This window comes from Saimiri boliviensis, chromosome 12 (assembly GCF_048565385.1).
Source record: "Saimiri boliviensis isolate mSaiBol1 chromosome 12, mSaiBol1.pri, whole genome shotgun sequence".
In the NCBI taxonomy this organism is placed as follows: domain Eukaryota; kingdom Metazoa; phylum Chordata; class Mammalia; order Primates; family Cebidae; genus Saimiri; species Saimiri boliviensis.
The window spans coordinates 23,033,368-23,049,535 of record NC_133460.1 but is presented as its reverse complement, the minus strand read 5'-3'; the positions used below and the strand labels follow the sequence as shown (position 1 = coordinate 23,049,535).

General features: G+C 58.1%; 1 protein-coding gene across 3 annotated transcripts in view; it reads right to left on the bottom strand.

The window, feature by feature from the left end:
- Positions 1-7,692, bottom strand: part of RET (ret proto-oncogene) — a 53,439-nt gene extending 45,747 nt beyond the window's left edge. For 2 of the 3 annotated variants that reach the window (XM_074382083.1, XM_039477916.2), the window contains exon 1: positions 7,435-7,690. In XM_074382083.1, the coding sequence (XP_074238184.1) occupies positions 7,435-7,504 (70 nt within the window). In that variant the 5' untranslated portion in view covers positions 7,505-7,690. Of the gene's footprint in view, positions 1-7,434 lie in introns of all 3 variants that reach the window. The other variant, XM_074382084.1, reaches the window with a different exon arrangement.
- Between the last annotated feature and the right edge of the window lie 8,476 nt (positions 7,693-16,168).

Sequence of the window (16,168 nt, the reverse complement as noted above, 5' to 3'; positions counted from 1 at the left end):
TCAGTGGGGTGGGGGTCCCCTGGCTCCTTCTCCCTCCTCCATCCTTCACAGGGTGGTTCCTGGGCAGCCCCTTCTTATGCACCACGGCTTCCAGGATGTTTGTGCTCAATGCGTCCTCAGAGTCCAGGTCTTCTGAGAATGTCCTCATGGTCCCCGAAGCTGGTGGTGATTCAATGCCCATATGAAGAATCAGACGAATCCGCACTCTCCTCACAAGGGACCTGGGGCTCAAGCACTGACAGGATGAAGCTGCTTCTCTGCAGCCCTCAGTGCAGATGTGACAGCAAAGTCAGCTGTACAGTAAGATGGCCACCCAATTAGACAACAGGCAGAAGGCTTGAATAGATGCTTCTCCAAAGAGACACACAACTGGCCAGCACGCACAGGAAAAGATGCCCAGCAAGCCGTCACCAGGGAAAGGCAAACGACAGCCACAACGAGCTAGCACTGTGCACCCACTGCACGGCCAGAGTGAGACGTGAACCAGAGAATAACAGAGAATAATGCGAGGTGGTGAGGATGTGGATAGATTATAACCCTTGGGAATGTAACACAATTCAACCACTGTGGAAAACAGTTTGGCAGCTCCTCCAAAAATAAAACAGAATTACCTAGTGATTTCATGTCCAGGTATATACCCAAGAGAACTGAAAGCAGGGACTCAGGTATCTGCACAGGAATGTCTCTGGCAGCATTTTTCATAATTGCCAAAGGGCGAAAAGCACCCATGTGTCTGTCCCCAGACGAATGGGTGACGGCACACTATTTACCCCTCACAGGAAGGGGCTGACACATGCCACAGCCTAGAGGAACCCTGAAGACCTTATGCTGAGTGACTGAAGCCAGACAACAGTCCATGCAGATGAAATGTTCCAGGACAGGCCAAGCCAAAGAGACAGCACAGGCTGGGGGTTGCCTGGGGACAGGAAGCAGCTGTTTAATGGGTATGGGGTTTCCTTTTGGGGTGATGCAAATGTTTTGGAACTAAGGCAATGCCTGTGCAATGCTGTGAATGTGTGAAATGCTACCAAGTGATTCACTTATAAATGTTTAAATTTATGTTATATAAATTTCACCTCAATTAAAAAAGAGTAACCCATAATTATTTGCCACCCTGTTTCCCCCTCCCTCCCCCTCGGCTGCTGGGCCCACGACCAGCCCCTGCTGTACAGAGCAGGGCAAGGCTGGGAGAACCGACAGGCAGGAGTGTGTGCAGGCGCACCCCTACACGCCCCCATCCCCGTGTCCTCCGCACTTCATCCTCCTGTGGTGAGAGGCCATGTGACACAATTGTGTGGAACACAGGCAAAGTGACAGTGGCCCCTCCCAGGCCTCAAAGCTCCTCAAGTCTCAGCCTCCTTGAAACTCTGTGTCCTCCTGTGCACACAGCTGGGCACACGGGCTGGGAGGTGTGGCCACCAATCCCAGGGCATAAGGGCCATGCCAGAGTGTGCCACAAGCAGGACAAGTGGACAGCATTAAGCCCCTGAGGCTGTGACGTTCCTGTCACCAAGCACAGATTCACCTGCCCCTGCAGATACAGGGGGTGGGGAGGCTAGGAGAGCAAAGACAATCTGAGGCTTTCCTGGGTCACAAGTTTTCAAGGTGCTGTGGGATGTCCTGCATGTGACCTGCCAGAGGAGTCACCTGCAGAGACGAACTGAGGGCTGCCCACTGGTGATGGGTCCCACAGCCAGGCTGGCCCCTCACGATGGCAGAGCCATGTGCCCATGTCACCAAGAGCCTGTGAGCCCCATTGTTTCCCTGGGTGAGGAGGGCCGGGCCTGGACCCCCGCTGGAGCTAAGTGTCAGGCTTCCCTGGGGTGGCAGACACCCTACAGGCAATAGTGGAGGAGCAAGAGGGGGAGCAGACCAGGAGGGAGCCACTGGCCCCTGGCCCAGCACCAGCTGCCAGGTTTGTTATCAGTTTCACTGGCAAGAAGTGTGAGGAAGAAACTCAGTGAGCCCTCTTCCTCCCTCTGGAGCTGCGCCAGCTCATGCTGCACCCCCAGCTCACCCACCCTTGGGTCCCAGCACCAGAGTGCACATCTCCCCCAGCATCTCCCCAGTCATTACTTAAATTCTAGAAATTACACGTTTCCTTTTTCCCTTTCAGGAACACGGGGGCGAGAATCCTCTGGAGTCACAGGCACACAAGGGAACTGAAAACAGCTTGGTGGCCACTGTCCTGCTCCTGCCCTGGGGCCACACTGCCCCTCGGGGGCTTCCCTGGAACCCTGGCTCCTGCAGGGCACAGATATCAGCAACACAGAGGAGCAAGGGCCAGGAGCAGAAGCACAGCTGCAGCATCTGAAACTGGGAGGGGGTTCCGGGGCTGTAGGGCCTGGGGAGCCAGAGGCTCTCTCCTGAGCACACGGCCCCAGCCTCAGGCCCTCCAGGTATCCCTGGTATCAGGGAGGAAAGCCTGCACCCACCGGTCCACGAGCTGGATGCACACCTGTCCAGCTGCAGCAGCAACCTTTCTGTGCTGGTTCCTGGGCATCTGTACTTTGTGGAACCACCCTTGAGGCAAAAGCAAACAGTGGTGTTTGCTCGGAACTGGCCACCTGCTCCCTCCAGGGCCAGGTGCTGCCTGAACTGCTGTCCTTAAGGTCCTGCTGGCACCATCTCCCTGCCCCAGGCTTTCCAGAGGGCAGGAGCAGAGCCAGGAGCTTCAGGAACAAGGACACCTCACTGCCTGCTCTTGCCCAGGCCCACCATGCCTGGGGTCTCAGCTCAGGGATCCTCTGGCTTCACAGCCTCCAGGCTTGGGGAATGGAGGGGAGCGGAATTGAGGCTCCCATGATCACACAGCTGTGGGGCCAGAGCTCCATGGGGGTCCAGGCCACATCCTCTCAGTGCCTATCCATGTGCCCAGGCCTGGCTCCAGATCTCAGGGAAGGAGGAACGAAGCAGAGAGGTAAGGCAGGACCGCAGAGGCTGCCAAGTGTCCCAAAGCCTTGGTCAGGAGAGGGCCCATCCTCCAAAGTTCCCCTATGGGAGGCAGAGCCTGCCTCAGGGGACACAGAATCAATCCCTGAGGCTTTGCCTCCATCCCTGAGCCGCCCAGGCTGCTGTTCTAGTGGGGGAGCCAGGTGGGCTCTGGTGGGCCTGGGGCCTTCTCCCCTCCCAGGCATGAGGGAGGCAGTGCCTGGGTCATGGACTCCAAGGGACCTCCCACTTGACCTCTCATAGTCCCACTGACTGGCAGCCTCCTAGGGGCCAAAGATGCCACCCCATGGAGCATGTAAGACGCTTCTGGCAGGCCCAGGTGCAGACAGGCAGGGAGAGACAGTCTTGTGCCATCACCTCCTCTGTGACCATGACCAGGGCTCGCTCCCTGCCTGGTGATCATCGCCCAGTCCCCGCCCCTTGCCACATTTGCACGTGGGAGTCACTACGCAGGGTCTCCTTGATGATGGTCTCTCCCCACCACAAGACAGCTCTGGAGGTCAAGGGGCCCTGGGGCTGAGTCCGCAGCCCTAGAACAGCCTGGCAGGAGCTGAGGCTCCCTCAGGAGTGCTCCCAGGCTGCTGTTGTTACTATTATTGTTACTATTAAGTCATTAGGCTGAAAAACAATTGAGGAGGAGGAGGGAGATAGAGGGCAGAGCAGGGAACAGGGAGGGAGCATAAGCCCACACCAGGAAGCAGCCTCCTCCACTCCCAGGGGAGGGGCTCCTGCAGTGAAACGGAAGTGCCTCTGCAGGAGGGGAGGGGGAGCAGGGAGCCTGGGGGCTGCCCTCCACTCTGCCCTGGTTCCCTGGCTTTCTTCTCTTAGGCTGTCCTGGAGGATGGGGAAGATGAGGAGCATGAGGAGCAAGGCCCTGTCTTGCATGAAGAAACAGAGCTGTACCCCCACCCCTGACGTCCAGACCCCATCCCTGGTTCCTGCACCCTTGTCCTCAGCACAGTAGCTTCCATCTGATGCCAGGGCCTCAGGCAGATGTTGGTTGCCAGGGCCTCAGCCTGGTGTCCCAGCTGAACACCTGTACCAGCACCGGCAGTGAGATGTCTTCCTGCCATCTGTGGAGCACATATGGCTATTCTGCTGCCACAGCCATGCCTGGTGCTCATCCCCAGACCCTCAGGACTCCCAGACAGCAGCTAAAGCTGATGAGCCCCAGAGGGTGTCTCAGTGCCTGTGCATGGTGCCACATGTCACTCTGGGATTTGGGCTGGTATGTCCCGAGGGCACCTGGAGCCTGAGGCAGGGAGACTCACCACTGGTGGGCAGGCTCAGGGCCACATCCTTGGGAGCCCTCCTAAGCCCCACCCTGGACCCACACCACTGGCCCAGAGAAGGGACTGGAACAAGCCACAGGACCAACGCTGGGGAGCTCCTGCATCCTCGCCACCAGTTCGAGTCCATAGGCTATGGAGCCTCAGTTTCCTCACCTGTGAAATGGGCCAAGGCCACGACCCTTGCAGACTTGTGGGAAATGAAATGAGTGGGCACAGCACAGAAGCAGTGCCCTGTGAGCCCTTGCGGGGTGCTACTGCTGGTATTAGCCTTATCCAGTTAAGATGAGGGGACCTAGAGGGTCCTCAGCCAGGCTGCAGAGGCGGAAGGCCTTAGGGGAGATGGCAACTTCTCGGCCTTCCCTTCCCCTTGGCACCCCTCGTTCCGTTTTAACAGATACCATAATTTTTAATTGGTTTTCTCCTCCCCTGGCTAAAAGGCCATTAGCTCCCCACTAGGTGAACGCATCCCATTTTCTTCATACCACCAAGGAAAAGGCAATTTCCTCAGCCTGTCCCTAAGTGATTCTGTAGAATAAAGGCAATTTAGTAAATCAGCTCAATGCACTTCCCCGTTTGCTCTCTGCCTGCAGGACCCCAGCAGGCCCAGCCCACCAGTGAGGGCTGCAGGCAGCTCCGGGAAGCCAGACAGGCTCAGTGAGCTGGGGTGGAAGAGAAAGCAGGCCGGCCCCTGGTGAGCCTGGTGAAGGCTCTGGCTAGAGAAAGGGGAGGAGGAAAAGGGTGAAGTAGGGGGAGCCGCACCCCTGGACTGAGCTGCCCACACCCACACCTGGTGGTGCAGGCTGAGGTGGGCCGCCCAAGCCCTCTGCAGAGTGTGGTCCGGCAGCTTGGACCAGGGGCTCTGCCAAGTCACAGTGCCCAGCTCTTCTGTGTTGGGAGCAGAAGGCCCTGGGGCCCGGGGACAGAGAGGGAAGGGCCTTTCTTGCTGCAAAACAGGACCCCAAAAGCCAGGCCAGGAAGATAAGAGACAAGAGCCTTGCTGAGGAGCTGTGGGAGGCTGAGGTGCAGGGTCAGCCTGAGACCTGGGGGAGTCCCAGAAGCTGAGACCAGGTTCCTCATGTAAGCAATGGGGACAGCCACATCTAGGTTGAGCAGTCAAATGGCAGAAACCTCTAAGAGCAACTTTTAAATAAATGTAACTTTTAGGTGGAGGGTCTCTCTCTGGTTTCAGGTATGAGGAGTGTGTGTCCCTGTATACACATGTGGGCTCCGTGTGTGTGTGTGTGACTGATGACAGGGGCTGGGGTCTCTGTGTGGACCTGGGTGAGGCAGGGTGTGAAGGAGCCACAGAGTGCATGTCCACAGCTTCGGGAGCAAGTGCTGTGAGAAGGGGCAGGAGTGTGTCTTGATGGTGATCCAGGGTGAGGGTGTGTGTGTGAGCTGGGGAAGGGCCCTCATCCTCTAGAGACTTGGTCCTGGAGCTGCCGGCAGGCTCAGCCACTAAAGCGCAGCCTCCGCAAGAGGGCGCTCGAGGCTGAGCTGTCTCTGGGGTGGTTAGGGAGAACCCTGGGACTCCCTGGGGCGACCCTGGGCAACTCCAACAGTTTGACTACAACCTCCAGAGCTGTGGCTCCTGGGAAAGAGCCCCGTAGACCTCTCCGAAGGCGCCAGCTGTCTCCTCCTGGGAGTGGGGCTGCCTCTCCACTCCCAGTGCCACCAACTGTGGTGTCCAGGTTATCCCAGGGGCCAGGGGCTCACCATCTCTGGATTGGGGAAACTGTGTGCCAGGGATATGGGCACGGAAAGCTACCTGCATGCCTGCTGAGTGCCACAGGCCAGCCCTCAGAACCTGACCCCCACAGCCTCACTGGACACCCTGACTGAACACAACGCTGTGGAAGGGTGGGCGGAAATCCCCTGCCCAGCACACCAGCAGCTGCTCACAACTGACCCCATGCCCACAACCACAAAGCCAAAGTCACAGCCCAGAGTCCCAGTACAGCATCAGAGCACCTTGTTTACTTCTGCCCCTTGTCTTCCCCTTGCAGCACTGGGACCCCAGAGTCCCAACACTCAGAACAGATAGGAGGGGAAGGGCTTCTCCCTTGTCCCTCTCTAGGTGAACTGGGGACCCACTCTGGCCTCAGCATATGAAAACTCAGTCTGTGCAGGGCGTGGGGCCAGAGACAGGGTGACCGACCACGGCTTCTTCTGTTCCCAAAAGCTCCGAGGAGAGAAAGTCCTTTATAAGGAGGGAGGGAGGGTGGCCAGGGCTCCTGCCCTCTTAGAGTGAACCTTGGTCCATACACAAGCACTTGGTTGGGATTAAGTCAGGGCCAGTTTCAGCGACACTGAAATGCAAAAATTCCACAGCCTTTCGGCTCATTCTGCCAGGGTTTGGGTGGAGTAGATGACCATCTTTGCAGGGCCACACCTAATGCTGGGATCCTTAAGCACCTGCGGTTTCACCAGGCCCAGCACGGAGGCTGGCTGGCGGCGCATTCCCCTCCCTACCCCACCCCAAGCAGGGCAAAAGCTTCCTTAAGTGTTGGCCCTGAGCCTTCTAAGGCCGCATCTTCAGCATCTCTGCCAAGCAACGCCACACGACTCCAGGGCTGCCGGGTGGGACGCCAATGACGGCAGCCCCTCGGGGGGAGCCACCCCAGAAACCCCGGTTTTTAGGTGCTTAAAGACTAGGGCGGCAAACACGCACGAGAAAAATACCATCTTTTCAAAAGAGCCTCCGAATCCCTCCGCTGGCCAGAACGGCAGAGCTGGGGGAGGAACGCACGAACACGGGGCGGGAAAAGGAAACCAGGACGGAACTGTCTCCTGCCGAAATAGAACTCGCCGTACGAATCGCGGGCTTTCGAGGCTCTCTGAGCCTTCCGCCAGGCCGGCCCTAAAAAGGCTGTCCGGTTTGCTCCAGGACGCGGCTTTGGCGCAAGGCGCGGCTAGGATGAGACCTGCGGCTGTGGTTTGGGTTCTGGGCACCTTCCCCCGCCGTCCGGCCCGCGCTCAGCTCCGACCCAAGACCCGCCCAGCCGCGGCCCGAGGCGCAGTGTCCACCGCTCGCGGCAGCCACTGCGCTCCCATTCGAGGTCAGGTGGCCGGCGACCCCGCAACCCGCTGCCTACCGCAAACAGAAAGGCGCTTCTAAACGCGGCCGCTCGGCTGCTCGGCGCCAACTTCGCCCTGGCCGCTACGGGCGCCGGCGGCCGGCAGGACTCACCTTTGCTGAGCAGCAGCAGCAGCAGCAACGGCAACCGCAGCCCGGCGGCACCGGACATCGCCTTCGCCATCGCCCGTGCGCACTGGGGCCGCGGCTGGAGGGACGGCGGCTGGGGCTAGCGGGTCTGGGTGGCGAGTGCGGCGCTCAGCCCGGCCGCCGCGGACGCGACGGACACTGAGGGCGCAGCGCGTCCGTACACGGGCTCCGGGGCACTCAGCGTTGCTGCGCGCCCAGCTTCGGTCGCGGACTGAAGCTAGGCAAGCGCCGGCTACGCCAGAGGAGCGGGCAGGGGCGGGGCGGGGCAGGGCGGCGCGGGGGCGGGCCGGGGGCGGACCAGGCGGGGCCGGGGGCGGGCGGGGTGCGGGACCCCGCCCCGGTGCCAGCTCCGGCTGCGCGGGGTGCGGACTGGGCGCGGCGCGCATGGGAGCCCAGTGCAGGACACGGGTCGCAGGCCCAGTGGGGATTGGGAGGAGCAAGGTGTGGGAGCGGGGTGCAGCCGGGCGGGGCGCGGCAGGAGCTGGTGCGGACCTCGAGGGGCGCGGTGCAAGGGACCTCCAGAGCCCGGTTCCGCACACCTCTGCACGCAGAACCGCTCTTTCTACCCGGTGCTCTCGCTTGCCATCCCTGCGTTTAGCCCTTTCCGCTGCACAGAGAGGGCAGGGATGCCACGCGGGATGCAAGTCTGGGCGACTGGCTCGGGATGCGACACCGGGGACTAAGAGAAGGGCGCGCCGCCTCCAGGCTCTCCGAGGAGCTCAGGCTGCGCCATTTCCCAGAGGCAGGAGGCACAGCGGGAGCGCGGCCTCTGCTGGGGCCGGAGACAGGAGGCGGGGAGGAGCTGAGCAGGGGAAGAGGGGCAGAATAGCCTCTTACAACATCCTGGGTAGTGGAGAGGGTTGGGTCCAGGACGGGCAGTCTGTGGTTCCCCCCGCTAGTACTGGCCCAACCCTTGGGAACAGGAAACTGGCTCCGGCCATCTTTCAGAGACCTGGTGCTGGTGGCCCTTGGTCCCCTAACGCTGGAGAACTCAGATGTGGGGCTGACAGAGTCGGAGAGTAAGTAGCTGGGAGGAACTGGAGCCCAAATAATCCAATTTTTCCCCGAAGAAATGACGGAAATGATGCGCATAAACATTCACCCCTGCTAGGGAGAAGCTACTGGACGTGAGAAGGGGTTTTGAGGTGAGGTTGGATGTGGGATCGGTGGGAAAGGCCTTCCTTCTCCCCCCAACCCCCCCACCCCCGGCTGCCTTTTGAGGTCTGGCCTTCGCCTAGGCGCGGAGGGATGGAGGAAGGAAAGCCCATGGGCCCTTGAGGAGGAAGGGCCTGAGAACCTGGGCCCAGAGCACCCCTGGGTCAGCCGGTCCTGCCTGCTGTGTGGAGAACCCCACCCTCTTGCCTGGCTAAGCTTAGGGCTGAATACGTGATCTGCACATCACTCTGCAGATATGAAGTCAAAGTGAAGTCACCCTCACAGGCAGGAAGGGGAGCTGCCAAGACAGAGGCCGGCTTGCACTTGGCCCACTGGAATGTCCAGTCCTGGCCTGCAGAGGGGTAGGTGGCCAGGGAACGGGCCTGCCAGCCCAGGAGAGCCACTCTGGGCCATTGAATCCTGGCTGCCTGCCACACCCTTCCAGTTTATGGAGCTGGAGTTGGCCACAAGGGGCTCCCTTGGGTGCAGACATGCCCCATCTCTGATGCCAGTGGCTACCCAGGCTGTATACTCAGGCCTGTGCCCAGGAGAGGGACTTAGTAGGGAGGGAGGGGCTGGGGGGCATTTTTGGCTATAAACAAGCTCCTGTGATTGCCTAGGTAAAGGAAGAGTGAAGGGGGTGGGCTTGAGTAGCCTGTGGGCAGCAATAGCCGCCATTTTGTGATCTGTTGCGGTTTGCACAAGTTAAGTTTTAGTTCCTGTTTTCCTGCTTATAAGTTTAAGTTCAATGTTTCCTGTTGACAAGTTTCAGTCTTTGTTTCCCCCCCCCCCCATAAGTTTCAGTAATGTTTCAGTTTCTGTTTCTCCGCTGTTTCAGTTTCTGTTTCTCCGCTGAATGTTTCAGTTTTGAAACACTAAGGCCAGAATTTCCCAACTGCAAGCTTCCTTTGCCCCCGCTTCTCTGCCTGAGCCTATTTAAGCTGTGAGCTCAGCAACAATAAAGGAGACTTGATCAGACTCCTGTCTTGTCTCCATTCTTCCCGTCTCCTGCCCATCCATCCCCACTCCCTCCCTTCCAGCTCCTGTTGTTGTCCTGCAGGTCGGGACAGGGGTGGGCTTGAGTAGCCCCACCCCTGCACCTCCCAGGGATCACCCTGGCCAGCCCTTTTCTGACACTGATGTCTGGCTGGGCTCTGTGGCCATCTCAAGGGGCCATCTGGGGCTGTGCTCCTGCCTGGCCTACCTTAGGCTCTTCCACTCTTTCTCTCTCCATCCTCACCCTTGGGGGTCCTTAGTAAACACCTGACACCATGAAAGGGTTTCATCTACTCCTTGGAAAAAGGTCTGGTAAGGCCCTCACATGAGTGTACCCTCTACACATGCATAAACCTGTGTTCCCATATATGGACACACATGCACACAGATGCATACCTCCCTGCCATGTGCACATGCAGGGATCTGACTAAAGGGTCGCTCAGTAGAGGACAGAGGTGAAGTCCAGGGCCTCCTGGCCTTCGGGACTGCGGGAAGAGGAGACTCAACCCTGCCTGGGTGTGGGCTCAAGATCCAGAACATCAGGCAGCAGGAAGGAGCTCCTCGGTGAGCAGAGGGGAAGCGGGGCCACCCCCGAGGTCTCACAAGGGAAGGTGGAGGCCAGGTGGGGTACAAAGCAGATGTGCCAGTTTGTGCCTGGCCAGGGCCTCTCTCAGTCTATGGGGTGAGGAGGGCCTGCAGGGGGCTCTGCTCTCTTTCCTGACTCCCCTTAGTCATCTCTCTAAGCCTCAGTTTCCACAGCTATAAACATCTCCCTGTCAGAAGAGGTGAAGATAGAAAGAGGGGTGCATGTGAGGGTAGAGCCCAGTGCCCGACAAACAGGAAGCCCTTGATAAGTTGCAGCCATCGGGCCTCCCTGGGCCTGGGCTCAGCATCCTGGCCACACGACCCTGCTGAGGGTCGAGGGCTTTCTGGGAGCTGGAGGAGGGCATGTTGCAGGGTCGTCAGTGCTCCCTGCCCACAGTTCCCTTTGGAGAATTATCAGGGCAGCTTTTATGAAGACACATATCCTGGGCTCCCCCTCCCTAAAAAGCTATGTTCAAAAAAAAAGTTCAGGGGCCAGGCTAAGCGGCTCAGACCTGTAATCCCAGTACTTTGGGATGTCAAGGCCAGGAGTTCAAGACCAGCCTGGGCATCGTAGTGAGACTCCATCTCCAAGAAAAAAAAATTATCCAGGAGGTTCTTGTGCAGACATCTGCTTGGAAAGATTAGACATGAGTTTGAATTTTGCCATTCTTGGTTGTGTGACATTGTACACATTACTCCTGAGCCTCAGTTTTGTCACCTGGCAAATGAGTACTGAAATAGTGTCCCTCCCTGGTGACTGTGAGGAGATGGTATTTTCAAGGCTCTGCCCCAGAGCTGGGTAAGATGCTCAGTGGGCGGGCGGCTCACACCATCTCCCTGCAGCATGTGAGAACTTGGAGGTCATTCATTGCTTCTGAGTGGGTGAAGATTGCTTGGAGCCCCTCAGGTCTGACCCCAAAGCACCAAAACGCAGCACAGGGAAGGGAAGGAGGAGGGCAAGGCCAGCATGGATGGAGATCTGGGCCAAGCCTATGGAGGTTTGCCTGGCAGGAGGCGGTTGGGATGCTCTGTGTCCTGTGACCCAGGTGACCTGGGGATGTCTGGGTTGCACTAAGCATGGATGGAGTGAGGCTGAGTGCAGGGACAAGAAACTTTGGTTCTGGGGTGTCTTGTGACTTGAAGGGAAAGGGAAACACATTCAGGAGCACAGCTGGGTCCTGGCGACTTTGGAAGGCTGGGTGGGGTTCCTGTAACTGCTGATGGAGGCCTCTCAGAGTGGGTGTGGGCAGGGGTCCAGGCCTCTCCTGTGAGCAGTGTGACATGGTGATTGGAAGCACAGACTCTGAGGCTATGTGCACTGTTGGTGAAGTGCTCAGTGCCTCAGTTTCCCCATCTGCCTACCACTGCCCTCTACTCCCCCAGTGGGCTGTTGAGGTGAGGGGGCAGGTCTGCTGCTCCCCACGATTTGCCTCCCTGGCCTTGCTGTTGATGCCCTCCAGGGCAGCAGCGAGGATGAAGCCAGTGACCACCAGCTGGCTCTCAGGGCACCCAGAGGGGCTCCTCAGACATCACATCCCGTGCCAAATAATGCTGTTTCCATGAGCATGCTCAGAGAACTCCTGGCCTGGGCTTGCAGGGTGTGGCTGTGCCAGACAGGCTTTCCCTAACTGTGCAGGTCCTGCCTGCCTATGGGCCTCATGTGCCCTCAGGGGTGTTTGCAGAAGGGTCCTCAGCCTGGCCTGGGAGAAGACCTCCTTTGCGTCTTCCCTGGGACCTGATTAGGAGCCGGATGTCTGAACAAAAGCAACTGGGGCCTACATATCCATCAGAGACCCTGGTTCGGGAGGCGGGGGGTGCAGGGAAACCCCACCTCCTCCCGCCAGCCTGCCCACCCCCCCCCACAGACCTGTTGGTATCACTTTGCCCACCTCACCTTTCCGTGCCCCCGCACTCCATTTTCTTCTGAATTTCCTTTTCTCTCCCTCCTTTCTTCTTCCCTCTCTGCCCCTCTTCCCCTCCCCTTTCCTTGGTGGAATCTCTATCCTTTTCACCCAGCATTAAAGCCAGGCTAGCTGTACCACTCAGCAGCTTATGTGGTCCTCTCTGGGCCTCGGTCTCATCCTTCGTGACGTGGGAGCAATAATATGGGCGCCGCCTTGAGGGTAAAGCCCAATGATGCATCAATGGGCTCAGCAAACAGTGAGGGTGTTTCCTGCCTTTCTGTCAGGGTTTTCTCTCTTACAGGAGGCTGTCTATGTGTGGCCTGCAGGAGTGGCATGGTGGGAAGGCTGCAGCGGGCTGAGTGTGTTTTAGCTCTGTCTCTTGTCCCCGTGTCCTTGGTGGGTTACTCAGAATCTCCATGCCTCAGTGGGAAGGCAGAGCTCCTTCTCCCCAAGTTCCCAGGGATGCAGCCAGTCAGTCTGCACAGAGCCCTCATCCCTGGCCATCAGCACGAGCTGCCGCGGTCATCAGCCTCTCTCCTCTCAGCTGTCGAAGCTGAGGCCATGAGCCCAAGCAGCCACTGGACAGTGCTAGGGTGGCACAGAAAGCCAAGGGGCCATAGACCCAAACAGTCCAGGCTTCCCACCTGCACAGGTGACAGCATGCACCTGTGTGTTGTGTTGGGCTGGTGGTGACTGGCTTACCCAAGCCCATACCTGTCTTCTGCATCCCTGGCTTGGCCACAGGCTTTGAGCCCTCCTGATTGAACTTGAAGCCTTCTCAGTGCTGGAGGGAGAGAGCCCCGGGACCCTAGAGTCCTCTTTGCCACATAGGATCACTTATCTGACCTTGAATTACACGTTTGGGAGTGGTGGGTTGATTAATGCCTGAACCACCCAGGCTCCTAGGGGACTGGTAAACATAAGGCGGCCCCAGCCCAAGGGGCTCAGAGACAACTGGTTTGTGGACAGGGCCTCAGGCCTGCCCTCACCTTGCTTGGTGCAGCCTCTGGAGAAGGCATCCTGGCTCCCAGCAACGTGGAGAGCAGGGAGCTCCAGTCAGCCGTCCAGCAGATATGGCCTGAATGCTTTTTAGACAAAACATCTCCCAAGGCAGTTTCATAATCTGCCTTGTAATGCAGATTTAGACAACTTTTTACGAATGCACTTTTTAAAATAGGCCTTAATGGATCTTTGCAGTAGTTACAGTCCATTGTGTAAATGCAAGCAGAAGGCTTTTTGAAAACATGTATTATTGATCAGAAAGGCAGCAGCAATTAGAAGCCAGTGTGTCGTATTGCTCAATACACACTTCCTATACAGCCCTGCCGTGCCCACTCATAACTTTCTGACAAATTATCTTGTCACTAGGAAGCCCTTTCTTTTCCTTTTTGCTTCTGTGAGTGAAGGAGTGCCTCCCGATTCATTATTAGCTGGAGGTAAGCTCAATGAAAAATTAAGCTCACCTTTGCCATTGCAAAACCTATTTACGACTTCTCCTTGGGTTTCCCAACTACTGCAAGGTCTAAGCTGGGGGGCCGCAGAGGAGCCGCTTCGAAGGAGGGACCCTGGCCTTCGAGGCCACCGTGAGCTGCCATTCAGTAGGGTTCCAGGGAGGAAGTGCGCCCTCGCTGGCACCCAGTGTCCTCAGCATTTCTCCTCTTTAGTCGCCAAACCCTAAATGACCACTGAGGATGAAACTGGGAATTGTTTTTTGCTCCAACACTGGCAGGAGAATCTCTCTTTTCCCCAGTCTGCACATTTGCCCTTTGTCCTTGAAAAGTCCACTTATTTATTTGACAAACATCTCCTGGGCCCTTGCTGTATTCCAGGCAGCATTTGTGGAAATGGAGACATTACAGTGAAAAATACAAAGTCCCTCCTTTCCTGGTGCATCTAGGGGACAATCCCCTAAAATCGAGGCACAGGTGGAGGGATCCAAGGCAGAGGAGATAATAGGTGGTGGTTGTCAGGCCTGGGCACCTCGGGTAGCTGACCTTGAGCAAAGAGGATGGTGCTGGGGGCAGTGCTGCCCTGGAGACACCAGGAGGCTGTGGGAGGCCAGCCAGCCCTGGCTTCCCCACAGCCCCCAGCAGGGACAGGCAGGCATTCACCCTCCCAGGAGAGCATTCTCGCAGCAGTCTCTGCCTGACCTCCCTGGAGGTTACAGCGTGCCCTCCGTCCTCTAAGAGGGCTAATGCTCACAGGACCTGCAGAGGCTTACTCTGGCCCAAGAGGTCTTTTGGAGCCAAAAAACCCTGTGGTGCTTTGGGATGCTGACAAACAGGAAGCCAGTGACTGAATGTCCCAGTGGCATCTGCCGGCTGCCCTGGGCCCAGGATGGAAGTGGCTGCAGCTCCAGTGAGGTGTACATCTGCCAGGGCCCTCCAGGCCTGTGGGTGCCAAGGGCAGCCTCCGCTGCTGCGCGCGACAGAGCAGCTGTGAGCTACAGGGTCAGGACAGACTGTAAGCTGCCTGTAGGCCACCCATCTTCCCTCTTTCCAGCTCCCCTTTGGGTGTGGGACGCAGGACGCAGGGCACGCATGGTTTCCAGTCCCCGTGTCTGCAGGCGCTTGGTACTTGCTCATACCTCTCTCACCCCTTCCAGCCCCTCTACTGGCCTTTGCTGCTTTGGAACCCCTGGGGTTGGTCACAGGAAGAGCCCTCAGGGCTGCCCCTCCAGCCCCTGCACCACCCTGTGTTGCTACCTGAGCTGAGACCTGCCCAGGGCTCCCCACTATGCCTGGACCCCTCACACAGCCTAGAGAGTCCCCTCCCTGCTTGCTCCATCCATCCAGGGAAGGTCGTGCAATGATGACCATGTTGAACTTTGTGCTATTCGAGCACTTAAGATGTGGCTAGTGCGACTGAGGAACTGAATATTTAATTTTATTGAATTTAAAATAATGTAAAATTAAATAGCCACATGTGGCTAGGATACTTAATAAGCAATGCAGCTCTAAAAAAAAAAATCCCTGTAGCCCCTCCTTGTGGCGCCTGGAGGAGATAGGCTCCTGGCACCCACCTCCCTGCTGGAAGGAGAGCAGAGAAGCAGCCGGCCTGGCGGTGCCTGGATTGTCCCAGGGGACTCTGCTCTTGCAGCATTCTCTCTGTGCCCTGGCTTCCAGGGGGCTTGCAAATGCACAGCCCTGAGGAGATGGGTGGCACTGCAGGGGTACACCTTGGGCACCCTCTACCTGGAGAGTCTTCCACTCCCCTCCAGGCCCAGCCCCAGGCCTGCCTTCCTACAGCAGGCAGGGCGAGGAGCACAGACACAGCTTAGCCTTGGCAGGGCCCTGCCCTCAGGGGCCTCTTTGGAAAGGGGCTGATGAGTTTCTTCGTATTAAGAGGCTGATGAAAAGCTGTCAGGGGACTGTGTGTGCAGCTGGAGGCCCAGGGCTGCTCACGAATGCTAGGACCTCAGCGCTCAGTCATCTCTCCTCTGCCCCAGACCCCCCGTCCCTAAGACTCCCCATCTGCTGGGAGGCTCTTCCCAGCTATTCCCAGCCGCTCTGCTGTCCAACTCCTCCTCATCACTCAGAAGTCACCTCTTCCTACCCCGCTTCGATGCTCGGCATGGAGACCCTGCCCCCTCTCTGCCCTAGCTGTGCTGTGTTTCCCTGTGGCCTGTGGCCTAAGGGAGGCCTTGCAGTGTCTGTGGCCCCAGCTCGCTATGTCACTCTCATCATTATCTGTTCCCTGGTCTGTCTCGTGTGCCTGCGTGGGTTCAGGTGCTGAACTCTCAGTATCTAGGGCAGTTGGGGACCCGGTGAGGATTCCCAGCCGCTGTTCAAATGTCTGCTCTCTGAGCAGGGAGGACAGCCTGGGCCCAGCCAGGAGTGTGCTCAGGCAGCAGGTAGGAAGTGCAGGGGTCTACTGGGAGCATCCGTCCCCTGCTCCACTCTCTGCAGCCCCCCCGCTGCACGTTCACCCACTCCTCCGAGCCCCTTCTTCCTGGCCAGCCTGGCTCTGCGCAGATCGAAGCCATCTATAAACATCGGGGGAAGGAGCGACGCGACCAGCGGCTTGAGCTGAAAACAACTCACAGGGAAAGAACAAGG